Source organism: Salarias fasciatus, chromosome 18 (genome assembly GCF_902148845.1).
Source record: "Salarias fasciatus chromosome 18, fSalaFa1.1, whole genome shotgun sequence".
In the NCBI taxonomy this organism is placed as follows: Eukaryota; Metazoa; Chordata; class Actinopteri; order Blenniiformes; family Blenniidae; genus Salarias; species Salarias fasciatus.
Window position 1 is genome coordinate 11,229,116 of NC_043762.1, and position 25,356 is coordinate 11,254,471.

A 25,356-nucleotide genomic window follows, 5' to 3' on the forward strand; every position below is an offset into this window, starting at 1 on the left:
TATATACCTCTCTAAAAATAGCGCTGATTTGGCCCAATGGGAAACCGGAGACGCTCCGAGCCGCGCACCAACCACCGCTCACGGGATGAGCGTGCTCCGGCTCCTGATTGGCCCGGGGTGGCCCGGTGGGCGGGCGCTACGCCGCTAAGCGCTGATTGGCCGACGTGCCGAAACGTAATGTAATCACATGGGGGTGGGTTTGTCTGTAATTTTGAATCGGGGGGGAAGTTTACAGTGCGCTGACGGACTTTTGGAGAGTTCACTGTCGTGCGCTCTCCGTGCGTCACACGCTCGAAAACCTCCGCTTGGAAGCGCGCGCGACTGCGGACCAACATACATGCAAAAAAATACAACCGAGACTCCAGCGTCCCTCCGAACAACACACGGCTTCGTTTTCCTTCACAAGCTTGAATTCGCTTCTACTTGTGGCTGAATCTCAGGAGTGAAATGGATGTCATCCCCATGTGTAGCATCTTCCAGGAGCTCCAGATCGTGCACGACACCGGATACTTTTCAGCGTTACCGTCTCTGGAAGAGTACTGGCAGCAGGTAAACGAGTGAACGGTCGGCCCCCCTCTCCCTCCCTCTGGCTCGTGCGTGATTGTTTGGTAGAAAGTGCAAAGACTTTGCGCGTGATTTGGAGGAAACTTGCCTTTCTCAAGTGACAGCTGCGCGTGGACGCGCGGATGTCAAAGTTGTTTAGGTGCAGCGGCTCGATACCAATTCCTCTTTTAAAACTTAGCGTGTCTGCGTTTATTGGGGAAGTGATGCAAGTTCCCCCGAATGACATATCTCTCCTCTGTTTTCCATGCATGTGGTGTGCGTGCACGCTACGCGGACTTTTCTTCCGTTCTTCACTGCTGTCACGCATTATCGCCAGCATTTCCCGCAGAATTAATTTGTTTTCGCTTTGCGTGTTATTTTATGCGATTGCACGCTTCGTCGTTTGTTTTTCTTCCCTTTAGAGATACTGTCGACTCATACGTGGAGATTGCGGATGCACAGCGAGTTGAGATAAAGCTGGAAAAATAACCACGCTGTGTTGCAGATTTAGCAATAGAATGGCGAGTCGTGCGTCTTTACGCGTATCTTTTCCTATCTCTCTCTCTCTCTCTCTCTCTCTCTCTCCCTGACAGTCTGTCACTCTCATTTGTGTGTGTGTGTGTGTGTGTGCGTGTGTGTCAGAGCGAGAGAGAGAGATTTCCATTCGTTTGGCCCCTGGATGGCAGAACAGTGGAGTTTTTAACACTGCGAACGGGTCGCTTCTTGTACGGGTTGGGTAATAAATGAGATGAACTGGCAGCACGCTTTGGTCTTCTATCTCTCGTCTATCAGATCTGTTCGGGCTCCGGGCCAAGTCGCCCTCCCAGGCATTTAAAACACGCCTGGGATTTATGCAGCACTGCTGACGAGAGACATTTGAATTGAAAGCCTTCTCTTTCATTCCCAAGTTACTCCAGTGTTTCCACATAATCCAATTTTAGAATAAACATAGCTGCATGTAGATTCTGTTTATAGACGTCTCTCCATGCTTCCCGTTTTAATCATTTCCACCTGTTCTGGAGCTTTTTATATTGAATCCCTGTCATTTTATCAGGCATGACTGACACTTTATATCCAACTCAATATTGCCATGTCATTTAAAGAACGACTCTCTCATAATTATCCAGTGGTACGAAAAAACAAATGACACCAAGGTTAGATGTGAGTCTGCAGTTTCGCTGAAACTCGTGCGCATGCTCTCTGTGCTTTTGGAGTTGAGATCAGTCCAACCAGTGAGGGTTATCCCCCTCTGGGATAGATTAATTTAGATGTTTTTAATAACAGCGAGGGGTAAAACTTCAGTCAAGCACTGGAGGATTTAATATCCAATGAGATTTAGAAGAAGTCTTATAAATTCATTCATTTCCTAACACTTCAGGTCTGTCATGTGGCTCCACATACCACCGGTTTATTTAGGCTCGTAACCTTTGGCTGTAAATTGGAATGTGCTTCATTAGGAGAAGGCAGAGGGGCAGGCTGTGGCTCTCGTGTCTGTCCTGCGCTTTGCTGACTGCAGAGGGTTAAGGAAGTGCTCTCACTCACTTCCTTTTTGCAGAAAATAGGCCCACAATCCACAGTGGCTCTTGCAGTATTCATGCCAGGCTTTTTATGGACCCCCATGAACCAGACCTCCCTCCTGTCTGTCCCTGGTGTGCTATGTTATTTCTAGCGATGCCTCCAAATGCATTATTAAATCCACATTATGCTGAATAATTGATAGATTTAAAAGATCTACAAGCACTTCCCTAACCCAATGGGGGGGCTCTGTAGCATATGTAAATTTCATGACCCACCTCGACACACGGCAAACACACACTCGCACACACGCGCACGGCCATGCATGCGTTTTGCCGGGAAGAGCACCTTGTTCTTGCATGCTCTCAGAAGGAAATGTGGTGCTTGTAATCTTGGCTGATATGGCCTCAGAGGGCACCCGTAGAACGTACTTGACTACCCTCTGCATAGGACATTGTGTCTTGCCTCGTTCCTGCAGGCAGAAAGGAAGCGGGGCCGCTGGTGTTTTAGTGTCACAGCGTTTCCCTCCTGCTGCTGCTGCTAAGAATACACACCGTGCAGAGGAGAACACCAGTTTCCTGTAAAAACAAATGACTTTTTTTGGGGGGTAATTTTTGGGACTTTCCGGTTGAAGAGGCTTGTTTCATTACAGGCCTCGGGCTCGGTGGAATCATCAGCTCACTTCTATCTTGTGCTTTCTCTGCGCAGACATGCCTGGAGCTGGAGCGATACCTCCAGAGCGAGCCCTACGTCTCGGCCACGGACCTCAAGTTTGAGAACCAGGAGGACCTGTGGAGCAAGCTGATGCTCGCCTGCGGGGACAAGTCGAGCGAGTCGGACCCAAAGATCCCCCACATCAAGGAGGAGGAAGACAATCAGGACAGCCAGCACCTTGACACCGGCGGCTTCAACTCCGACGCCAGCAGCGAGGCCTCGGACAGCTCCGAGGAGCTCTCCCCGACCCTCGACTTCTCCTCCGGCTCTTTGACTGACATTCTGGGCGACGGCGGCGAAGACCTGGGCTCCGCCATCATCAGCACGCCGCCGTCCTCGCCCGAGCTCGGCAAGGAGGGCTCCGTAGCCCAGGTGTGGAGCGGGATACAGACTGTGCTGCACTCGCCTGGAAAAGTAAGAACTGGGGGCATGGAGAGGACGGGGCTGGCCAGCGGGGAGGCATCGCCCGACGGGAGGAGGCGGGTGCACCGGTGTCACTTCAACGGCTGCAGGAAGGTGTACACCAAGAGCTCGCACCTGAAAGCACACCAGCGCACGCACACAGGTAAGCACGGCCGGCGACGGCGAACCTCTCAGCGGGGCCCGGCGAAATCGGCTCTCCTCTCCCAAGAGTGGCGAGAATACTCCCACATACTTTGAATAGCTTGTCAGGAGGAATGCCCTCAACTGTGACCTAATTCACACAGAGGAACGTGACTTCATGCAGCGGGAAGGGAGGGCGAGACGGGAGGGAGGGAGGCGCGGAGGGAGGGAGGGAGGGAGTCTTTTGTGGCCGTGGATCCTGAAAAACAAATCAACAGTTCTCAGATTACAGCATGGGAAAAAACTTCAGAGCTAATCCAATTAAGAGGAAGAAAAAAAAAAAAAAAAGGAAAGAAAGGGAGAGAAAAAAATATGGGAATCTGACATTTGCAGTGTTTTGTCAGCGGGTTCAAATGTGAGCAGTTTTCCTCGTCACCTTTGACCTCTGCCAGGCTGTTTACAGCTGCGGCTGCCCATTAGCGGAGGAAGTCACATTCCTAGCATCTCTGTCTAGCCATGTTACCCACATAGTTAATGGCCTTCTGGACCATTAGGAACAGTATCCAGTTTTCTTTTTTTTTTTTTCTTTATGCAGCTCTCCCCCATTACATAAGCCTTCTACTTGAGCTGCTCCTCCAGCTGCATACCACAGCTCCTGAAACCCACAAGGCACACGCTTGTTTTTCTCTTCAGCTTACAGCAGTCAGCCCAGTCCGCTTAGCACCTGCGTATGATCAAAATCCCACACATCAAAGTTTTGATACTTCTTGTGAAAGTGAATTTTATTTGCATATTTAAGAAACATGAGATTCTTCTGACTTGGCATTGCCCGACTGTTAACTCACTGCAGGATCGCCAGAATCTGTTTGAGAACATATGTGGTCAAAACTTTTCTGAAACTCTCCAACTAAGCATCTTTTTTTTTTTTTTTTTTTTTTTTTTTCCCCCAGGTGAGAAGCCTTACAGGTGTTCATGGGAGGGCTGCGAGTGGCGCTTTGCACGAAGCGATGAGCTCACCAGACACTTCAGGAAGCACACCGGAGCAAAGCCATTTAAATGCAGTCACTGCGACAGGTGAGCGCGCTGGGAAATCGGCAAATGCTGAATTCAGATGCAAGACTCGGTGTTTTATTTTCATGTGCCGATGCTTTCCAGAATAGTCCGTCTAAACACCAAAGTGCTCTGCTCATTCCCCTTTTTTTCTTCCTTTGGTGGCTAAGTGCTCCTTCACTTATAAAGACCACAGTAAATAAGTCGACCACTCTGACATGGTAGGTGGGGGGGGGATGAATGAGGGTGAAGGAGGGACTAATGGAACAGGTCGAGGTTAAGGACCTGGATGAAAAGAGGTCAGTATAATGGGAAGATGCAGACGGTGTCATATTCAGAAGCATGGGGAGGAAGAGCCGGGAAGCGTCTTCTTCTCTCGTCTTTCTTAAAAGGATCTGAGGGGATTCGGAACACAAACGGACAGACGTTGGATTGCTGAGAATGATTGACGCCTTTTAATGTTAAATCGTACAGAACAGAGGCTGTTGACGTCAAAGGAAACAAAAGTTTCTGATTGCATATATTCCCAGTTTTGACTTTGGTTCACTCGGAAGTATCAACAGAGAAAGAGTACAGTGGTGGCTAACTATTTACATGCACGCTCACATGACGACAGTGCTTGGAACCACTGAAAATGCAGCAGTTTGAAAACCGCAGCCAGGGCAGAACTTTTTGAAAGTGCTTTGAGTTCATGTGGATTGCAAAAACGCTGGTGCTGTGCATGCGCGGCTCGGCCAGAGTGAATACTTGTTCTGGATGAACCGTAGCGACAATGGCAGCCTCCAGAGTGTCGTGGCCCCCAGTCCACGTTCTCCTGGGACTTCTTGGTTTTATAGTTGAGTCACCGTGATAGTAACCCAATCCAACTCAGTCGTCTGTTCATACGAATACTCGCGATTGTTAATGTTCCATTTTGTACAGCTCCGACTAGTGGCCATATGCTGTTTTCAGCATTTCTAGCGTTTTGTGTAAGCAGACACTGTTTTTAAAGTGTTGCCGTGTAAACGGGAGATGCTTTTGAAACTTAAAAGCAAAAACAGTAATCTTGGAACGTTGTGGTGTAAATGTGGTCCAAAGTATTCAGTGATAAGGCAATTCAGATTATTTATGAAATATTCTGTTGATCTATCGCAAAAAGATAATTACAATTTAGAATTCCAAGCGGTTTTGATCCATCTAATCATCTTCTGTAACACACTGGGAACCTCAGAATCAGATTTTCAGATTTGGAGAAAACCCAGACATGCACACGGAGAACATGTGAACTCAGATTTGCTAAATGTTCTTCCTCTTCTTCTTCTCCTTCATGCAGGTGTTTCTCCCGTTCTGACCACCTGGCACTGCACATGAAGAGGCACATCTAAGATGGCCTTCATGTCGACAGCCCTGAGGGATGATTCTGGTCGATTGTCCTGTCCTGTGGGGGATCAGCGAGGCCGGTGTGTCCTGGGAGCGTTAACAGGGGCACCGCCACGTTCCAGTCGGTGGAAAAACATGAAGCAACGCAGGCTATTATTTGCACCATACTTAGTGCCTCCAACACCTCGCTGTGGAGATTGCTCTTGAAAGGCTTTTTACGGAGAAGCGGGAGGGCGGAAAGAGACTTGGGGAGGAAAAAAATAAACAAAAAAAAAAGAGTGGGGGGAAAAAATCTGGACTGGAGAAGATGGGAAGAGACTCTTCTGTATGGTGTTCGACGCTTTTTTCCTGGAGGATTATGGGACTCCGGGGGGTGGGGGTACCATTCCTCCATTGACAGTGTGTTTGCCTGTGCGCATGGAGACTGTGAGTGCCTGTGACTGGATGCCTGTGCTGGCTTTATGGAGCGGATGGAGTTTGCATTGTGGAACTTGCGAGTGAATGACATGAACGGGGGCGGGGGGCGAGGTGGGGGGGGGGGGGGGGGGGCGATGTACAAGGGAGGCTTTTTTTCCGAGGGGGGAGGGAGGGGGGACGTTGTGTGTTGTCTCACTAAGAGTGAATGCAAGCAAAGTTCTGTCTGTGTTGATTATGTTGGTTATGCAGAGGGGGAGGGGGCTGTTTAGCGGAGCTGATTGGCTTTAGACTGCCCCCTGTCTGCCTGGAGGCGGAACTACAGCTCCCGGTCCAAAAGTGGGAGGTTGTTTTGTTTAGTGCAGCTATTAAATGTGCAATGTATTACATAGCCTGTCTCAAAACATACACGCTATAAAGCTCATTTTGTTGTCCATTGTGTAAGCTTTGTATCTTAAAAGGAAAAAGTAAAAAAAAAAAAAAACAACAACAACAAAAAAACAAAAACAATTGTACACAAACAGTTATTGCCATTATAACAGAATTTGCATGGGATCTGGGGACGTGTTGCTCACCTGCTTATAGGACAACAAAATTCCATTCAAGAGCAGCTACCTTCATTATATTCAACATCATAGTATTGTACAAAACACATAAGGCAGTCATTTTTTTCAGTAAAAAAAAAAAAAAATTCTTAATATGTTGGGGATGCCACTATTGCTACGCGACTTGGGATTTTTGTTTCTTTCTCTTCACTATTGCTTTTCTCTTTTGTTCTATCTGTAAATGCACTGTTGACCCTACTGATGCCTTATGTAAGTGGCCTTGTCCTGTTAAATAGATCACTCTCTCTCACACACACACAGACACACACATGCACCAAACGGCCATCGTGAATGCAGTAGTGCGTTATTGAATAGCTTTACAAAGTCTCTGATCCATACAGTTGCCCCTTTCGCCCTTTTCAGACTGCTCTTAACTCCTGATTATTAAAAGAAGTAAATATCTATCAGCTTCATAATGACTGCCATTTTTTAACATTTCTGCGTATCCGTCGATGAAAGTATCATAAATCTATCGGATTTAAATCGTCTTCTTTAAAATGACCCAGATCTGAGACAGGATTGTGGAGCACTTGGAAAAGCAATTCACTTTTATAATGGTTTACTACTGTGTAGTATGAGACGGTGTGAATGCACTTCAGATGAACTGTAATTTTCTGTCGGAGGTACAGAGTTCTTGGAAAGATGTTCTCGTGAAATGTTGCATGGTCAGCCGCCAGGATTGTGACAAAGAAAACGTTCGTATGGGGGCCACTGGTTTATAGCTGGTGTGTGGAAAGCGCGCGTTCCCAAGAGAGAAAAAAAAGGATGCGTACTTTGTAAGCGATGACGGCATTCTCAGTCATGAGTATGTTTTGGTGTTGTATGTTTTGGTTTGTCTCGCCCTCAAGGTGAGTCAGTGTCTGTTTCTCAGTCCTTGTTTAAACCACCTGTTGGTCTGACTAAACGGTACCGAAACCAGTCTAACCGGCTCAGCCGAGCAGCTGCTGCAGGTCCGCAGGCTTCTGTCCCTGCAGGTGGTGAGACCGGGACCGGACACTCCACTATATGCATGTTTTACTTTAGTTTCATTACTTCAATGCACTCCCTTGTGGGCTGATCTCTTTGATTTATATAAATCAATTCACAAGTTTCCCAATTTGTGGAACTATTCTGGATCCACGGTGTTTCTATTGGGTTTGTTATCAAAAAAAAACAAATATATTAAAAAAAAAAAAAAAAATACTAGTGAAAGTGTTGAGAAACAGCCTCATTCATTCATCTAAAACTTGATGTGTCTCTACTTGGAGTCAGCATCACCTGTGTGGGTGTACCTGTTGAACAAAAAATGAAAATCAGACGGCAGTGCTTCTTTTTACACTGAGAAACGGCAGAAAAACGTGAAATTGTAGACTGAGAGAATTTTTTTAAGCTTCTATTTTGAACAGGTATGGGACCAAAAACAAGTGCAGCGTGTTGTTTCTAAACATGAAAGACGAACGGCTGAAGAATTATTGTAAAATAGATGCACTCCTTCATTTGCTTCTGTATCATCTTTGTTTGGGGATTTTTTTTTTTTTTTTTTTTTTTTTTAGAAAAAAAGAAATCAAAGAAAGGTGGAGCAAATGTACATTTGAAAACGGCATCAATAGCGCCTACACCTGTGGCCTATCATCTTTCAAGAAAAAGAAAAAAACAAAATGAGAAAAAAAAAAGGACTTTGAATAGTTTGGGACACTTGAATTGTCATAATTTTGCATTCTGGTGGCCGCTAAGTATTATTATGATTTTTTTATTTGCCATGTGATTTCTCTCAACTTTTGGAAGACCTGCGAAGATGCCCTATCTTTGGCTAGAGAATCTTTATTGGATAAACATGGAAAATATGAGGCTCTATTTTTGTTTGCTTTATGGCATAACAAGATTTTTTCATTTGAAATTGTTTTGTAAAATAGTTTCTGTATGAATGTATTTTTTATTGGAAAATGGATAAAAAGACTTTATTGGTTCTACATGTGCTTTTTGTTTTTCTTCCTCGCGGAGTTCCTCCCATGAACACGGTCAACCAGGAAGTGTTTGTTTATGAGATGTTCAGCAGTTTCCCCAGCAGAGAAATTACTTCTGTAACCCCTCATTTCCCTTTTGGATGTCAAAAGGTCACGCTCGGCTCCAGAGCAGGTCCATACCGGTGGGGATACAGTCAGGCCGTGTAGCTGCACACAAGTCATCCATCATTCTTTTAGGGAAAACCTTTACACCAGTGTGTGACTCCAGCTCGTTTGAAACATGTGGCAATCAATGCCGTAATGACACGGCGTGGTTTGGTTTTGCGCTTATCTCCAGTTGGGTAGTTCTTAGCTAACAGCAGGCAGCCAGGAGTAAATACTATTTTCAGAGGACGGATGATACACATTTGGTGCTCAGTGAGTATTTGGGGCAGCGGGACAGACGTAAGTGAGGCTGAGTCAAAACAAGCTACAGTTGGTTTGTTGATAACAAATGTCAGTCTGACTCCGCCACTATCTTTTCAGGAATTTTTAAGTAGTTATCAGTTCTACAAAATATTTGGATAAGAAACAAACAGTACATGTGTTTTTTTCTTTTTTATCAGTTTGATCTGAACACAAAGGCTAAATAGAAAGCAAATGAAAAATAGACATTTATTAAACTATCTTTCCATGCATCCTCTATTCTCCATCCGGTCCTTATGGGCCAGTCAGAGTCACCATGGAGCCTCAAACGCATGTTCTTTTGGATTGTTTATAGAGGCAAACCTAAAGACAACCCCGTCACGAACAGAGAGAACATGCAAACTCCATGCAGAAACAGCCCTGACCAGGGATCATCTCGCTTCACAACAGCACAGCTACTTAGACTTACTCGGACCAGAAATCAAAGTGAAAACCACAGTTGTGCTTCCTGCTGACCCTTTTCATATAATTGGTCATTCATATTGTGTTTTTGTTAAAGTGCCTCACAAGAAGAAAACAGGACTAAAATGAGTAAAATCATATAAAATCTACAGTTAAACCGGCGAGAAACCTCACGCACAGCATCTCTCAACCATTAAACACCTGCATAAAAAGATGTGATTTTCTCAGATGTTGGCGTCCTGCTGAGTCTGAGCCAGAGCTTGAAAGCACCGGCGCTTGAATGCCACCGAGTCAGTCACCCTCATAAGAGTTCACAAGTTAGAAAGTCTGAAGACAACTGATGAAACATGTTTCCCTGTGACTGACAGGCCGAAACTCGGAAGGAGTCACAACAAATGACGAGACTCTAAACTCAGTCACCTTGTTGTTCTTATATGTAAAAATCCAGCAGGGATTATGTTGTTTATTCACACAAACGTATAACTGATGCTAAGAGGAAAAGCTCCTCCAGAGTTCACCATTAGAGGAACGCAGCGGGCCGTTTGGAGGAATGCGCATTGTGTGGACAATCTGTTCTTCCTGCTCCAGCCAAGAGCGTCGAGTTTTCATCTTACTCTCCAAGAAATTTATGCAAATTAAGTTGTGCCACAAACAAATCCCCGATAAGAGCTGTGCACACTACACAGACAAATAGCCTCTTCATCTCCGATTGCAAGCACAAAGTGCCTGGGCTTTAACGCTGCTCCGCAGAGCCTGCCATGCTCCATGCCCCAAAGCCCCTAAATAATTGAAGCCCTCTCAAGAGGGTTTTTCTTTCTGTCTTTCATATACTTTCTTTCTTTATACATTCATTTTAACATATAGAAATACTTGTTATTTTATCCCAAACACCAGAATAGATGCACAAATAACCCAAAATAAATCAAAACAACACTGGAAAAATGTTTTCAGTTATGGATTTCCTCTGATGTTCCTTGAAAAGGAGAAATCCACCAGCTTGATGATTTGCATATGGTAGGCTTGCATGTATTTGGGAATTGGCCACAGTCTTGTCACGATGTCAATTATGGGCAAAATGAAGACATTTGTATCAATTAAATATGCATGATGGTGAGAGACTGTGATTGGTCTTATTTGCTCCTTTTAGAGGAATTAGACTTCCCACTGTGAGCACAATTAAAGCTGGGCTGGTCAATTTAGCAGAGAGAGTAGTTTGATTGTGGATGTGAATCTAAATGTTTTAGGTAAAGGTGCAGACGAACTCATCAATGGGCTGATCTTTAGATAGTAGGCAAAAACCGTGGATAACTTCAGATTTGTGAAAGAAAAGAAGTCAAGCTTAGAAGTGACAAAGGAATAGAGAATAAAATTGGTGCTTTTACTTGGAAAATAAGCAGTTTTTACTCCTTTCAAAACCAATGGATGGTATGTCTTTTTTTCCCATTTTACAAGGACAGCATTGGGGCACATCAGTTCAAGTGAGTTCACAGTGACCTTGACCTTCACTTAGCAAGATTTCTTCAGCTAATCTGTGAGTCAAGAGTGATCACGAGAGCCAAAGTTTTCCAGATTCCCTAAATGCCTTCTTGACGTACTGCGATTAAAAGAATCTGTGGGGTCACCATAAGCTCGAACTTTAACCTTTGAAAAAACTCAAATCTAATCAGTTTGTCTTGGAGTGAGAGTGAACATGCACGCCAGATTTGAAGAAATTCCTCCAAGGCAAAGAGAGATATGAAGGGGAGTGGGATGGATGATAATCCGCTGTCAGAGAAGGAGAAAGCTTTCCACAATCACACAAATAGGATGAATACCTTTTCCATTAATGGAAAAACAGAGAAAACTTGATCTTAAAGTGAATGCTTGGAAATATCCTCTTTAAATTTTGATAATTACTTGAAATATATCTCAAAATATGCCTCTTGCGTCTTGCGAAAACATCCAGGTTTGTTACAAATATTTTTTTATTTTTCGTATCACGAGATATATGTTTTCATTCAAATTGCTGGTGATCATTACAAAGATTGCTGACCTAAAAGGTCTTGAAAAGGTATGCTCGATTGTCCTGGACCCAAGCATGATAAAGTTAAAACATGATAGAGTAGCTGACCAAGATGCAGACGACTACAACACAGTTCAGTTAAAATCATGCTAAACTGGCAGCGGCTACTCTATGCTGCTACACAGACAGCTGCTCTCCATTTGGAATAAAAAGATCAGTATAATTATCCATTTATCAATGCAAGCTGGGATTGTTGTGGTTCCTAGCTGTTTGCTGAAACAGAGACAGACACAGGTGTTCATAAATGAGGGGGTTTAATACTGAAGTACAAAGAGAAAGCAAGAATTGCATTGCTGAAGCTAGCAGTAGCAGGATTCACTTGGTCCGTCTGATCGAAATCTTTTTGACTTAGCGGTCACATTGTTGTGTTTTCAGAAACACTGATAAAGTCATCAGATTGATGTGCACCAACAATAAAGTTTAAATCAAATTGGCTATTTGTGACATGCCCACTTGATCCCACATCCAACTTTACCAGTATTGAAAAAAGACTTGAGAGCTGAACTAACTATACTTCCTTCTGAGTTCCATTTTAAAATACAACATCTAGAACATTGTCATTCAGAATATAATCAGGAAAAGACTACATGCTTTAGAGCATCATTGTTTGCTGCATCGAATGCCACCATCGTTTTCTTCCCATCATGGCGTTATGTAGCAGACATGCTCCAAAAAAGCTCCAAATGTGGGAGATAATCTAATGTCCCATTTATCTGGACTCATTGAATCATAAACAGGGTTACGCCAACTCCTCATATCCAATTTCAACAACTCAAAATAAGAAAAAACAACACAAGATGAGACGAGTCGAAAAGACGTCCAATTGGGTTGTTTGGGTTGTGTTATTGGTGCATTATGCAATGATTGGTTATGTGTCAGAAGACGTAGAGGGCCACCAGACGTTTTGTTGAAGAGGGGACACTCATCCTTGGGTGGGTGTTTCCAACTCGAGCAGAGATCTGGTCGAACGAACAACCGGTCTGGTGGGCAGTCCTCGGGAGTTGTTTCTTGACTTTCAGGATCAGCCACTCAACATAACATGGAAAGTGAGGAGCTTTGCTACTTCAGGTGAGTTCTTCATGGGAGGGGCAGCATGACACAGCAACGTTGTTTAATACCCAGGAACGGGGTCTGTTGTGCCCCTGGGCTTCTTCAACCGCCCCCTCATTCTCCCACAGGGCTGCTTTCACAACAGTGGTCTGCCGAAGGGAAAGCAGAGCGTCAGGTTTGACATTCTTGGAGACGGGCTGATAAGTGTTATTGTGGTTGAAACACCTGGAAACAGGGTTCAAAAGGCCTGGTGCGAGTCAAACCTGCGGGCAGAGTGGAGGTAGAGCAGGCTCTCTGTTGTGATGTAGACGAACCAGTGTTTCCATTACTGCAAAACCAACAGCTCTCTGTTTCATCCATCTATTCAGTCTTCTTTATCCAGGTCGGGGTCATCGACCTTTAAGGCCACTTTCAGGCAACAGAGGGAAAACAGCCTGGACAGGTTAGCAATCCATCAGAGGATAAACACAAACAGTTAATTTTGAGTTTCTGGAATTTTGAGTGTTAAAATTACTTTGATCTCCCTAAATTCCCTGAACACCCCCTGACCTGAACGGCTATTCTCAAAACCTTGTTGCTCTAGTTTCTACAGCATCTCAAGTAATCCTGTTTGGTGGATTTGAGAGACGATGTGACAGGAACACATTAGCTTTGTAAGGCAAAAGTTATTTGAGGTAGCACGTTTGTTGATTTTGCAGGAGGAATTCTGAATGATTTAAACTCTTCAGAACCTTGACCTTTGATACCTTGCTTTTTATCCATCTGATAAGTATGCGAGCGAACACATATCCTCCTCCAGGGATCGTACTGCACCTGCATTGTAAGTGCTACAGTGTACACGGGGCAGCCACTGTGGGATTTAAACCCCCAGTCTTCGCAGAGTTCCTGCTTTGCTCTATTTACTTGAGCATCTGCTTCAGCTGAAGGTTCAGCAGTGTGTTCAGGTATACATATTCACCGCGATCAGTGAAATGAGTGGGGACATTCAAGGTCGACCAGTAGAACAAGATCTTACCCAGAGCGATGTTTCCCCCGCATGCACATATGTATAAGTGCACGCACTCCTCCCCCTCCTCATATGCTCATATGTCCTCAGGGGCTGAGCGGCTGAGAGAGAGTTGGGGGGGTTGCTTGTTAAAGCAGAAGGAAAGTGGAGGTCAGCGACCCCTCATGGGGATGGTAGTCTGTCAAATCTTCGTCACCTGGAAACCTCCCAGCTGTTTTTCATTAATAATCATTCGAAAAGCTGAGGCTGCCGATTCCTGCAGATTTTTACACATTCATCAGAACAACCGAGTGGGGATTTTGACGGTTTCCAGTGTTTTGAAATTCCTTCACTTACACTTGAGCTCCGGGATGATGTTTGACCTTTTTTTTTTTAATGCTTTCTGCAAATTCCTAATCAACAAAGGTAAACATGCTTTTCAGAACTAATCTCTGAAACAGTTTCAAGTATGTCTCACATTCTGGTTAATTTATTGTTGAATAAAAAAGGATTAAATCTTGTACAGAGTCGTTCACTGCTGTGGAATGGTAGAAAACATTTTTTTTTCAAGCTTTTGGAAACATTTATGATGAAGGATAAATTGATTATGTAGTGGTCGATAGCTACATTGCAACCACAAAGTTACCATCCATAAGACCATCCGTCCATTCTGTAAACCTGACCTATTCAAACCATGGGTAGATTTTTGAGGATTCACAAAATGAATCTAGGTTATAAATGAGAATGAAAACGGAAGTGATACAGTCATAATGTCTTGAAAGCAAAAGATAAAAGACAAACACAATGAGCAGCAGCTGAAAGTGACTGAGAGGTGATTTGATTTGAATAAAGAGAAGGAAACTGAATAAAGAGAGAAAGTTCTGTTGAGTTTTGCGGATCCGTTAACATAGCTCCAGTCTTCGGAACCACGGAAAATGCAACTTATGAAAAACACGTTTCCAAGGTGGAACTTCTCAAAAATGTTTCGTCTCCTAATGTTTCTTTGCAAATGGTGAAAAATGCGAGTTTTCTGAAATGCTCTTATTGCTCATGTGCAACACGGCCGTGGTAAACAATTCTTCTGCACATGGTGAAATTGACGGACAATGATCGTGTTCTCCAGAAAAGTCCCAGTCCATGTTCTCCTGGGTCTTGATCCTTTTATAGTTGAGAATCCCCATGGTAGCAATCCAACATCATCTTCTCTCCATACGAATGTGCATGTACTCCCATTGTTAGTGTTTATGGTGTACTTATGTCTGCGCACATGAGTGTATGTGAATGTAAATTATTGAAAATGTCTGATTATTCCAAGTTGTCTGATTTTCATTTTTCCTCATTTATCTCAGTTTTCCGGCTCCCCAGAAATCTTATGCTTTGGAAAGTTGTAGAGCATGTAAGTTAGATAATCCAGTCCAGCCTTCATTACCACAGTGTGCCTCAGTAAATTAAAAGTAAAGGTCGCCACTATTTTTGAGTTAGACACGTTTTATTTAACGCTTCCGCCATAACGTGTACTTCATGACATATTTTTAAAATTTCATGCATTTTATTATGTTTAATCTGGCTTGAGATCAAACCCATTACCATTTTATGTTGCTGGAAGTTGAAACTAATCCAGGTTTCTGAGGGATAATTATTGTTTGAGTGCAATTCCCACTCGGACGTTGCTGCTCCCGCTCATGTCGACCTGTGTGGTGGACAGTTTTCCAACATCCAAACATGCGCAGACAGTGATGAAGAGGTCTGGATGTTTGAGGGGGCCGGGGCCCTGGACAGAATCTGAGCGCGGCGCCTGATGGATGGGCATTCCTCAGCCTTCCTCGCCCTGCGCTCCCCTTCCTCACCCGTCCTCCCCTCCGCCCCCACCGCCTCCTCCCTCCGGGTGATGAACAAGCTCATTACTATAGCGCGCTGGTAAAAGGAGGCCATTATCTTCTCACGGCGCACTTTGAACTCTGACAGAGGAATCTACTCCTTCTTGTCAACCGCCTCTGGTTACGTAATCCAGTAATGCAGGGCGAAATGTTTTGTGAGCATCCCACGCCGGAATCTTATCCGAGACGCTTGTCATGGCCACATGCGCAGAATGCTGGCTCGCCAGTGAACCGAGGCTATCGCCGCGTCTGTCCGCCTCTGATGCCACTGTCAACACAGGTGAAGTCTGTCTTTATTTTTGGCATTTAGAAAGTCTGCCAGCATGAAAACTCTCTGCTGTGGTCCCGGCCGGGTTGTCCAACATGAGGCCTGTGGCCCAAAACTGCATCAGCACATTGCTAATTGTGAACATTACAAAGACAGACTTTTTCCCTGCGAGTCACAGTTTTAATAAGATTGCCCGACTAACATGAATATGTCATAGAAAAAGTGAAAATTAACATACTGTTAACATAAATTAACATACATTTCATCCCCCACCAGTTTGATTTCATAAATTTGGGTTCATTGTTGATTTTGCATCATCTGTTTAATCGATCGCTGAAGCTAAATATATATTTGTTTTTGTATTAAGAAACAGAAAATAAGACAATATTTTACTTTGATGAGCTTTTTTTTCCAATATTCAATCAGTAAGAGTGGCATGATTACACAGTGGTTTGCACTGTCACCACACAACAAAGTAGTTTGATTCTGGGCTGTAGTTTGTCTGTGGAAAGTTGATTTTCAGTCAAATGAAGTCCAAGGATTTAATTTTTCTGTTCTAGAAACAGGACTTTCTGTTGAGAATTAATTGTTTCATGATGTTAGTTTTTGTTGTTTTTTTCAGTGAGATAAAGTGTCAAGTAGAAAATAAAGAATAAAACAGGAAGAAAAAAAACTCTGTAGCTGAAGGCGACTTTCAGGTTTGGAAAGTAACAAGGAGCCAAACTGGAACTTCAGCTGTCTTTTCATTTTCTTCAACAACAAAGTGACCTCAGTGACAATCATCACCACCAACAGTATTCATTCATGTTTAATGTCAACCGGCAACAAAGGAAACCTGCAGCATGTTTGAGTGCAAACACGACGGGCCCCTGTCATGGACAGAATTTCTAGGTGCAGCCAGGGGCCGGAGGGGTTCCGGTTCGGGAACCACAGGATTTCATCTCTGCTTTTTGCAGATGATGTTGTCCTGTTGGCTTCATCGAACCCGGACCTACAGCATGCACTGGGGCGGTTCGCAGCCGAGTGTGAAGCGGCAGGGATGAGGATTAGCACCTCCAAATCCGAGGCCATGGTCCTCGACCGGAGGAAGGTGGCTTGCCCCCTCCAGGTTGGTGGAGAGACCCTAGCCCAAGTGGAGGAGTTCAAGTATCTTGGGGTCTTGTTCACGAGTGGGGGACGGATGGAGCGTGAGATTGACAGGCGGATCGGTGCAGCGGCTGCAGTGATGCGGTCGTTGTATCGGTCCGTCGTGGTGAAGAAGGAGCTGAGCCGAAAGGCGAAGCTCTCGATTTACCGGTCAATCTACGTTCCCACCCTCACCTATGGTCATGAGCTTTGGGTCATGACCGAAAGGACAAGATCCCGGATACAAGCGGCCGAAATGAGCTTCCTCCGTAGGGTGGCTGGGCGCTCCCTTAGAGATAGGGTGAGGAGCTCAGTCACCAGGGAGGAGCTCGGAGTAGAGCCGCTACTCCTCCACATCGAGAGGAACCAGCTGAGGTGGCTCGGACATCTGTTTAGGATGCCTCCTGGACGCCTCCCTCGGGAGGTGTTCCGGGCATGTCCCACTGGGAGGAGACCCCGGGGAAGACCCAGGACACGCTGGAGAGACTATGTCTCTCGGCTGGCCTGGGAACGCCTCGGGATCCTCCCAGAGGAGCTGGAGGAAGTGTCTGGGGACAGGGAAGTCTGGGCATCCCTGCTGAGACTGCTGCCCCCGCGACCCGGCCCCGGATAAGCGGTAGAAAATGGATGGATGGATGGATGGATGGACGACGGGCCCCAAAGCTGCGAAAAGCACATCTCAAGGGTTCCTGCTGGTGCAAACTGAGTCTCTTTCCTTCCTGTGATGCTTGAATAGTAAAAGTACCCATGTACGCGTGGCTGTATTGATTTAGAAACGAAATGTAGTTGTGTGCAACTTTTGAATTTTGCTAAGGATAAGAATGTTATTTATTTATAAATAAATGAGGTTAAAAAAAATCCTTAAAAAAAATCTAAAACCAAGTAAAGCAGACAAACCAATTGAAAACCAGTCTTTATCCACTTTCTCCTCATAATTCGAACCTGACTGAAGATAAAACTATGTACGCTTTAAGGACGGCACCCCAAACTAACAAGAACAAACACATATTTCTCGGCAACAATGTACCGAGTGTTTTAGCAGCGGAGTGTGAACCTGAAGGCAGAGCTGTTGCTTGGGCTGTATTTGGAAGCACGCTGATTCTGCGTCTGAGAAAACCCCGATGGCATCATCATTTCTGTTTGTTTCAGGCTCTAAAGAAACTAACCGCAATGTCCCGATGAATTCATTCTTATTCTCTTTGCCTGAATAAAGATAAAACGACACCCTAAGGAAGCTGCAGGTGATGAATTGCATGTATTTGCAATCAAAACGAGATTGCATTGTTGGACCTGCGTGGTAGTTTCGCCTCGAGAAAGCGTCTGCCATTCAAGGAATATAACTGGAATATATCAATATGTATCAGTTTTTGGTTTCAAACGGACCAACAGTAATAAAATCTACATTTACATCTCCACACTTAGCAGAGGTCTTCATCCAAACTGATGTTAATCCGCCAATATAATGTGGAGACAACACAAGCTGAAGTGCTCAGAGCTGAAGGACACAGCTGATGTAAGAGAGTGCTGCAAGGCAGAATAGAGTGGGGTTTTTGTTTTTGTTTTTTGTTTTTTTTGTTTTTTTAAAGAAGAAATTGGATAAATGGGTCCGTAGCTTCCAAGTGTTCAGATAACTCAATTTGTTAGGTAAGGAGGTTTGAGTTAAAGAGTTTGATCTGGATCATTTCTTGCAGTTGAGTGAGACAGATTGGCTCGACTTCAGTAGTCCATCAGAGAGGGAAGAGTTTGTCTGGAGAGGCTCTGATCTCTGTTGACGGGGCAGTGAAATGCGCCACGTCTTGGTGGTGCGCAGTGAGAGTGGGTTCAGGTCGGTCAGGGATTTTTTTTTTTTGGCAGAGAGATTTGAACATCTTCCTGAAGAGCAGGCGTGCTCTGGCCTCCTGGATCTCCTGCTGAGGTTTGGAAAACAGTACAGGAGCCCTGTAAGCATCAAACAGCAAATCATTTGATAAAGGTTGAGGATTTCTGCGTTGAATCAGCTTCAAGACGATCATGACTCTCTGTCCGTATTCTCCATGGACTTGGTAGTTTTACAGTTCAGAGTCACTGCTGATAAGACAGAACACCTCAGTGTGAATGTGAAACTTTTTAACTGACTGAGCCCACTTTCTGAGGATCACATCAGTGTTTGGATGGCAGCGTTCACACGTTCAGTTTCATTTCAACTGGACCAAACTTAACAGCACCCCCAGAAAGACAGCGAGCGAGAGAGGGAGGGAGAGAGGGAGGGAGCTCTCTGTTTCTTGGCACACTGACAGCAAACACTTCAGTTGCAAAGAAGCCTGCAAACACTGAATGTGAAGAGGTTTAAAGGGACCAGCTTCACCTCGCCGGTCCCTAATGAAATTCAAATGTAGATGCAAATTTTTGTTTTTTAAAATGCATTGAGGAAGATGCATGTATAAGCGCTTTTTAAGCAACTTTAAGTAATTTAGAAAGAAAAACAAGGACAAGTGCAGCGAGTTCATCACTGAGTGGATCAATCAAAGTTTAAAACTAGGAGAATATATGCATCCCGTTCCCGAGTTGACACGCTGTCCTTGTGACTAACACCTCCACAACTGAGCTCAGGTGAAACTCGCAGTGCGCATGGATGTAAAAAAAAATAAAATAAAAAATGAATACACCACATTTCTGTGAGTTTTCATCAAGGTCGCAGCAACTTTTCTCCCCTCGTTCACAAAAAGAATCCATAAACACACCCCAAACCGCAGCAACACACACACACACACTCACACACTGAGGAAAAACTCACTGACACACACTCGCACCTCTTTCCCTGAAGGTTTGCAAAGCCCTGTTTGAATTCACCTATCACCATGACAACTACTCTCTCTTTACTGGCTGTGCCCGTGGGAGGTTTTCGCCCAGCCTTTTCTAATTTCACACTGTGTGGATATCTCCATTCAGTAATTACAATCCCATCCATTCTCATTTTCCCTGTCCAGACAATGTGCCCTGGATACACACACAAACACACACAAACACACACGCACACAGCCAATCTTGCACGAACACACGGGTATAGACCCCTGTGTTCACGGACACATACAGAAACAAAAGGAGTGTGTGTGTGTGTGTGTGTGTGTGTGTGTGTGTGTTTGTGAGGAAGAGATAGGGGGTGAGAGACAGATGTGAACTGTCACAACTTCTAATTCACCAAACGCACACAATCACACACAAGAACATCACTCCCAAAATCCAATTACAAGCCAACCTCTAGTCTGCAAAGTTTGGCTCATTTTTGTTTTTTAAAAAAGTTCATAATTGCTAAATAATATCAATTCCAATCTGAAGGATTTATCCTGTCAGCCGCCGGATATACAGTAAGAGGTGTAAGAATATTGCAAGTATGAATGAGTCAGTGTTGTATGTGCTTTTTTATTTTTGCAATAAAAATTGTTAGGAAGTGGGAAACGCCACATACTTCACCATTCAGAGTTTGAAAAAAGTCTCAATATATCAATGGATTGACCCGATTGGATGCTATTGACCTACGAGGTATTTTCTGAAAGCAACGAATACAGAGTCACGAGTTGTGTATAAACAAAGCTCGCGAACAAGCCTGATGTGACACTTTAGGTCAAAAACATCATTCAGGTGTTCAGACAAAGTGGAATAATGTTGACAGAAACAAAGCATTAGGTCAATGCTTAAAAGAGCAAAAACACATTGAGGAAAGCAGAAGTCAGCAATATGGTTATTTTCCCTGATGAGGAGTTATTGCAGTGTTGTCATTTCACACACACTGAGTATAATGTTGTGTTTTCACAACAGCATTTCAAGTGAAAATACAAAGTTCTGCATTTAGACGGCAACATTTTAAAAACAATGTAATTAGTATGCCAGGCCACAAGTTGGTGCTGTTGTTCATTTTTGTAGTGAAACCACACACACACATGCTACAGAGAACAATCCGCAATAAACATTAACAGTGGGAGAACACGGACGCTCGTACGGACAGACGACGAAGTTGGATTCTTCTTACGGGAGATTCTTAACTATAAAACTTCCAAGTCCCAGGAAACTGTCATGATGCGCTGGAGGCCGAAATTGTTGTTATTGTCTACCTTCTCCCGCATGTGCAGAGGAAGTGTTCACTACAGCCATGGTGCGGAGCGTTCACACACAGCATTCAAGTTTCACCATGGGAGCCATTTTTCAGAAGAGGTTATGTTTAAAAAGACATCCAAAACGCTACCAAAGTTTTCATTTTCACTGGAAAATGGAAATTAAATGGGGCCTAAATTCACATGTTCGCCTTTAAAGTCCTCTTCCATTGTACTAACTTTGCAGTTTTAACTCAATCCTGAATAAAATAGTTTCGACTCCTAAAGACAAGATTCCAACGTCCAATAAATGGACCATTATCCTCCTGAGTTAAACCCATTATACCCTCCTGGTTGTACATCATAGCCTTTACATTTCATGGCTTTTCATTTGTCTCCATTATATTAATTAGGCTCCTTTCCCTTCAAATACTCTAAAAATCGATGTTTTATTGACTTTAAAAATGACTTTTTCTTCAAATTTCCCACCAGCAAAGCAAGAGCTAATAAAATGTTCCTTTTTCTAATTCAGCTTATACTTTTCCCCTTAGTGTCGGGTCACCTGTGTCTCCCAGGTGTTCTCTCCTACACTACCTGATTGACTGTACACACAGTGAGTCTGTCTGTGTGTAAATTCATCAAATCACATGAATTGTAACAGCTAATTGAACTGCATTTTAACGCCGTGCGGTGTGAGGAGCTATTCCAGGCGCTCCAACTCCCGAAAGCGAAGGTCTTGTCATTCTTTCAGTCCTGACAGGCGTTGTGCTAAAATGTGACGTGTGTCAAAACACCTGCGTCTCTTGTTATGTAAAGCTTGGCACCCACAATAGTTCGACGGGGTCGTATTCTGATGAGTTGACGCACATCAGCTTATTTGGATGTGCTACTGTCCCGTTGCCAGTGTCAACATGTGTCGTTGTCTCTCTCTCTCTCTCTCCTTCTCAAAAAAACAAAGGGCCTTTACTGCAAATTGGCTTCCGTCTGGCTGTGCAGGGAGCCTGCGTCAGTCTGTGATGGTTGTAGTGACGTCTCATCTCAAATCCAGATCAAACAAGAAGTTTCAAATTTAGTGTGCATCCCTGTTGTCTGTTCTATGCCATGGGTCTCGAATAAATCGCTCTTTCTTAATGGATACACAGAGAGAACATGCAAACTTCTCAAAAACCAAATCACAGCCCAATCATAACGTTTGAATTGAGCAAATAAACTCAGGTTGTCATCTCAATTCCCTCAGTAACACTTTCTCTGATGTTACATGGGCGTTTTTGTGGCGATGGACCATGAAAATGACAGACCGGCGTGTCACCTTCAGCGCACTGAATGCATTATTGATGCATTTACTTAACCTGACTGCGTTTTCACCTTGGTGAGCCGTAAAAACCTCCAGAGAAACGTTGTGTTTGCATGCCGCCTCCATCTTTTCTGTATATAGCTGCAAACTGCTTGAAAATATGAGCCTTGATCTCAAATAAAGCCAATTAAAAGAAGAGTACACAAACATCAAGCATACGTTGCCGAGCCAGATTGCCCTCATATTAAACATTATTAAACCGCTCATCAGATTAATGTGTTTTTATTTATCCAGTGTCATGACTGAGCTTGTACCTACATTAAAATCTTCTCCAGGCCTTCAACGTATTGACGTGGATTTCAAAGAACACATTACTGAAGACTTTAATGGATTTCTCTTTGTAGAGCCAGACGAGTTTTTTTTTTTACATGAGAAGATAATAGAAAAAGTTTCTGAAAAATCTAATTTGAAAGTTCACGTTTGCATTATTTGCAAACAGTGGAGCACATGGGACCTCTATTTTGAGTTTGATGAGATCAGAACATTGCACTGTCATTATTTTCCATCGTGCCCTGCAGGCGTGCAGCCGTCTGCCCGTCAATAACACCTCTGGACCGTCATGTCAATACATCTTCATTTCTTTGTTGTTTGCATGGAAATCTCCGCTCTTTGTTAAAACATCTTCCAGCTTTTCATGAACATGTACATCACGTTCATATACCGAGGGGCCCACTTACTTTGTCGATCTCCCTCACGGCTAATGACAAAAAGAAGGAAGGATGTGACCTCAGTTTATCGGCTTATTTTCCCAAGATCCTCCACTCCCTGTTTACAGCCTGACTGGGCTGTTCTCAGGACTCCCAGGAGACTCGCGTTGCAGCAAAACCGCAGCGCTACATGTAAACACTGGCCCGGCTTAACGCGTATTTATCTCACAACTCTTTTTGGGTCATCGCTGTGTCCCCCACGCCGAACGCTCTCACAGAGCTCAACGAAGGGAGAACGCAGCGAGAAGAGGTCATTGAACGGGTCCGATTTTTAGAAAATTAATCATCAACTTATGTGCTTTATCATATTTTTTTCACCAAATATTAATTCATTAGTCACACTTCATAGTAAGATGAACTATTCTCGCTGTGCTCAAGCGACCAATCGCAAACCATATGAGGATTATGGGTAATTGTGTGCTCCTGATTGTAATCTCAATTCTTGCATTTGATGTTTGTTATTATGATATGTAGATACTAGCATATTGAACTACTTGTAACTGATAATTGGCTGAAATGTGCTTGAAGTGACAGTCGTCTTACTGTGAGAAAATCAAGTTCGTAATAATAAAGTTGTCAATCGCTGAGGAAAAGCAGTGCTCTTTACCCACAAAGTATGTTAAACATTCGTAAAGAGTCCAGTTCGGATTGAACCTAAAAGATGACTTTTTAAGCCAAGTCACGGGTGTCAAATACCATGGGCCAAGACAAGAGTGTCCATCTGACCGTCAGATCACCAAGGAAATTGTAAAATTTTTTAAGAAAAAATAGTTTGCACCAGAAATTAGCTTCATGTTGTGGCTGTAGTCGTTTTTGGCAGTAGTGTTTGGGTTTTGTGAAAATATAGACTTTTTCATGAAGCATACTTGATGAAACAAAGAAAAACTTTAGTTTAATTGAAGTTCAAATTTAAAGGTTTTTTTTGGCAACAGCTTGCCGATCCAGCTCACTGAAGATTAAATTGGACTGTTCCCAAACCTGAACTAAAATGTGTTTGACAGTCTCGATCTAAATTAATAAATTGTGGATTTTGAAGCAGATGAACCAGTTAAAGTAAAAAATGTCAAAGGATAAATCAAGGTTCAGTTGTTTCTCTCTGCATCGCTGCTGTCACCAACGATTATGAACATGAGGGAAATCAGGGAAACGTTCCAATATACTGTACTGTCTGATTTTATTTACTGACACAATTATGTAGTATATTACATTTTTCCCTAATAAAATGTGCACTCTGAAATCGTCACATGGCTTTGATACTCACTTTCATTAGCAAGAAGCGACATTTCTACAACAACTGGTCCTGTCTGATGTTCAGTTTTGTGATTTTTTGACATGGAGTGTCTGGGGGATGACTTTTCCCTGCACAGTTTATTTTTCCTTCAAATTTTGCAGGAGATATGATTTAAAAAAAAAAAAAAAAAAAAAAAAAACAATACACAAGTTTTCCATCCAACTATGACCGAGTCTTGGAATTTGTTGCTTTCGTCATTGTGTTGGAGTGAAACTGAGTTAATAAATCGCTTTCAATGTGAAGCCATCAGTGTAACCATTGCATCAGTGGCAGACTTTATATAAATACTTTCCGTCGATTTTGAATAACAGCATTTAACCTGCACTGCGGAGGGAGGGTGATATGAGAGAGAAGTCCTCGTCCAACTTTAGGATTTCCACTGTCACTGGAAACAAAACAAATTGACTCATTTCTCTAAAAACATTCAGGAAACTGTTTTTTTTTTTTTTTTTGAAAGTGGCAGTGGCAACGCTGGTTCTGATCACCTCTGAGAGTTTCAATGCTAACTTCACTTTCCTAAATTAAAAGGTTGCTGTTGCTTTTGGTGTATTTTAAGACATCAGGTTGAGTTACACGCACACACACACACACACACACACACACACACACACATACCCGTATCAGGTGTCACACTTCCACTACAGTGGGATCTCTCTGGGATGAAAATATATTAGTAAGAGAGAGGCAGGTTACTCACACTGACACGCACAGTAATGCTGGAGACAGCTGTATTGATTTGAAGAAAATTTCACAGAGAATTGGTTATTTTATGTCTGTTTTTCACATTTTCCTTTGAGACGAGAGTGTTAAGCAGCGGGGGAACCTGCGGTGGGGTTCCAGCATTATTATTGGTGGAAATTGCAAACAGAAAAATGTACGGATTAATTAAACTTTGATGCATCGCGATGGAGGGAAACTAATGAGGAAACCTGATTTCCTCATGCGCAACACAAACCATTTTGAACACACCTCTAATGTGGAGGCTACATCTTCCACTTAGCTTTGATCACGGGTTTG

The 25,356-nt window shown here is 43.5% G+C and overlaps 1 protein-coding gene across 1 annotated transcript; it reads left to right on the forward strand.

Annotated features, from left to right (window-relative positions):
• Positions 1 to 223: 223 nt before the first annotated feature.
• On the forward strand, positions 224 to 6,048 carry LOC115405170 (Krueppel-like factor 6). The gene is made up of 4 exons (XM_030114660.1): positions 224 to 549; positions 2,767 to 3,337; positions 4,266 to 4,389; positions 5,678 to 6,048. Exons 1-4 carry the CDS (start codon positions 448 to 450, stop codon positions 5,727 to 5,729), a joined length of 849 nt encoding a protein of 282 aa, XP_029970520.1. The 5' UTR covers positions 224 to 447; the 3' UTR covers positions 5,730 to 6,048.
• Positions 6,049 to 25,356: the final 19,308 nt, after the last annotated feature.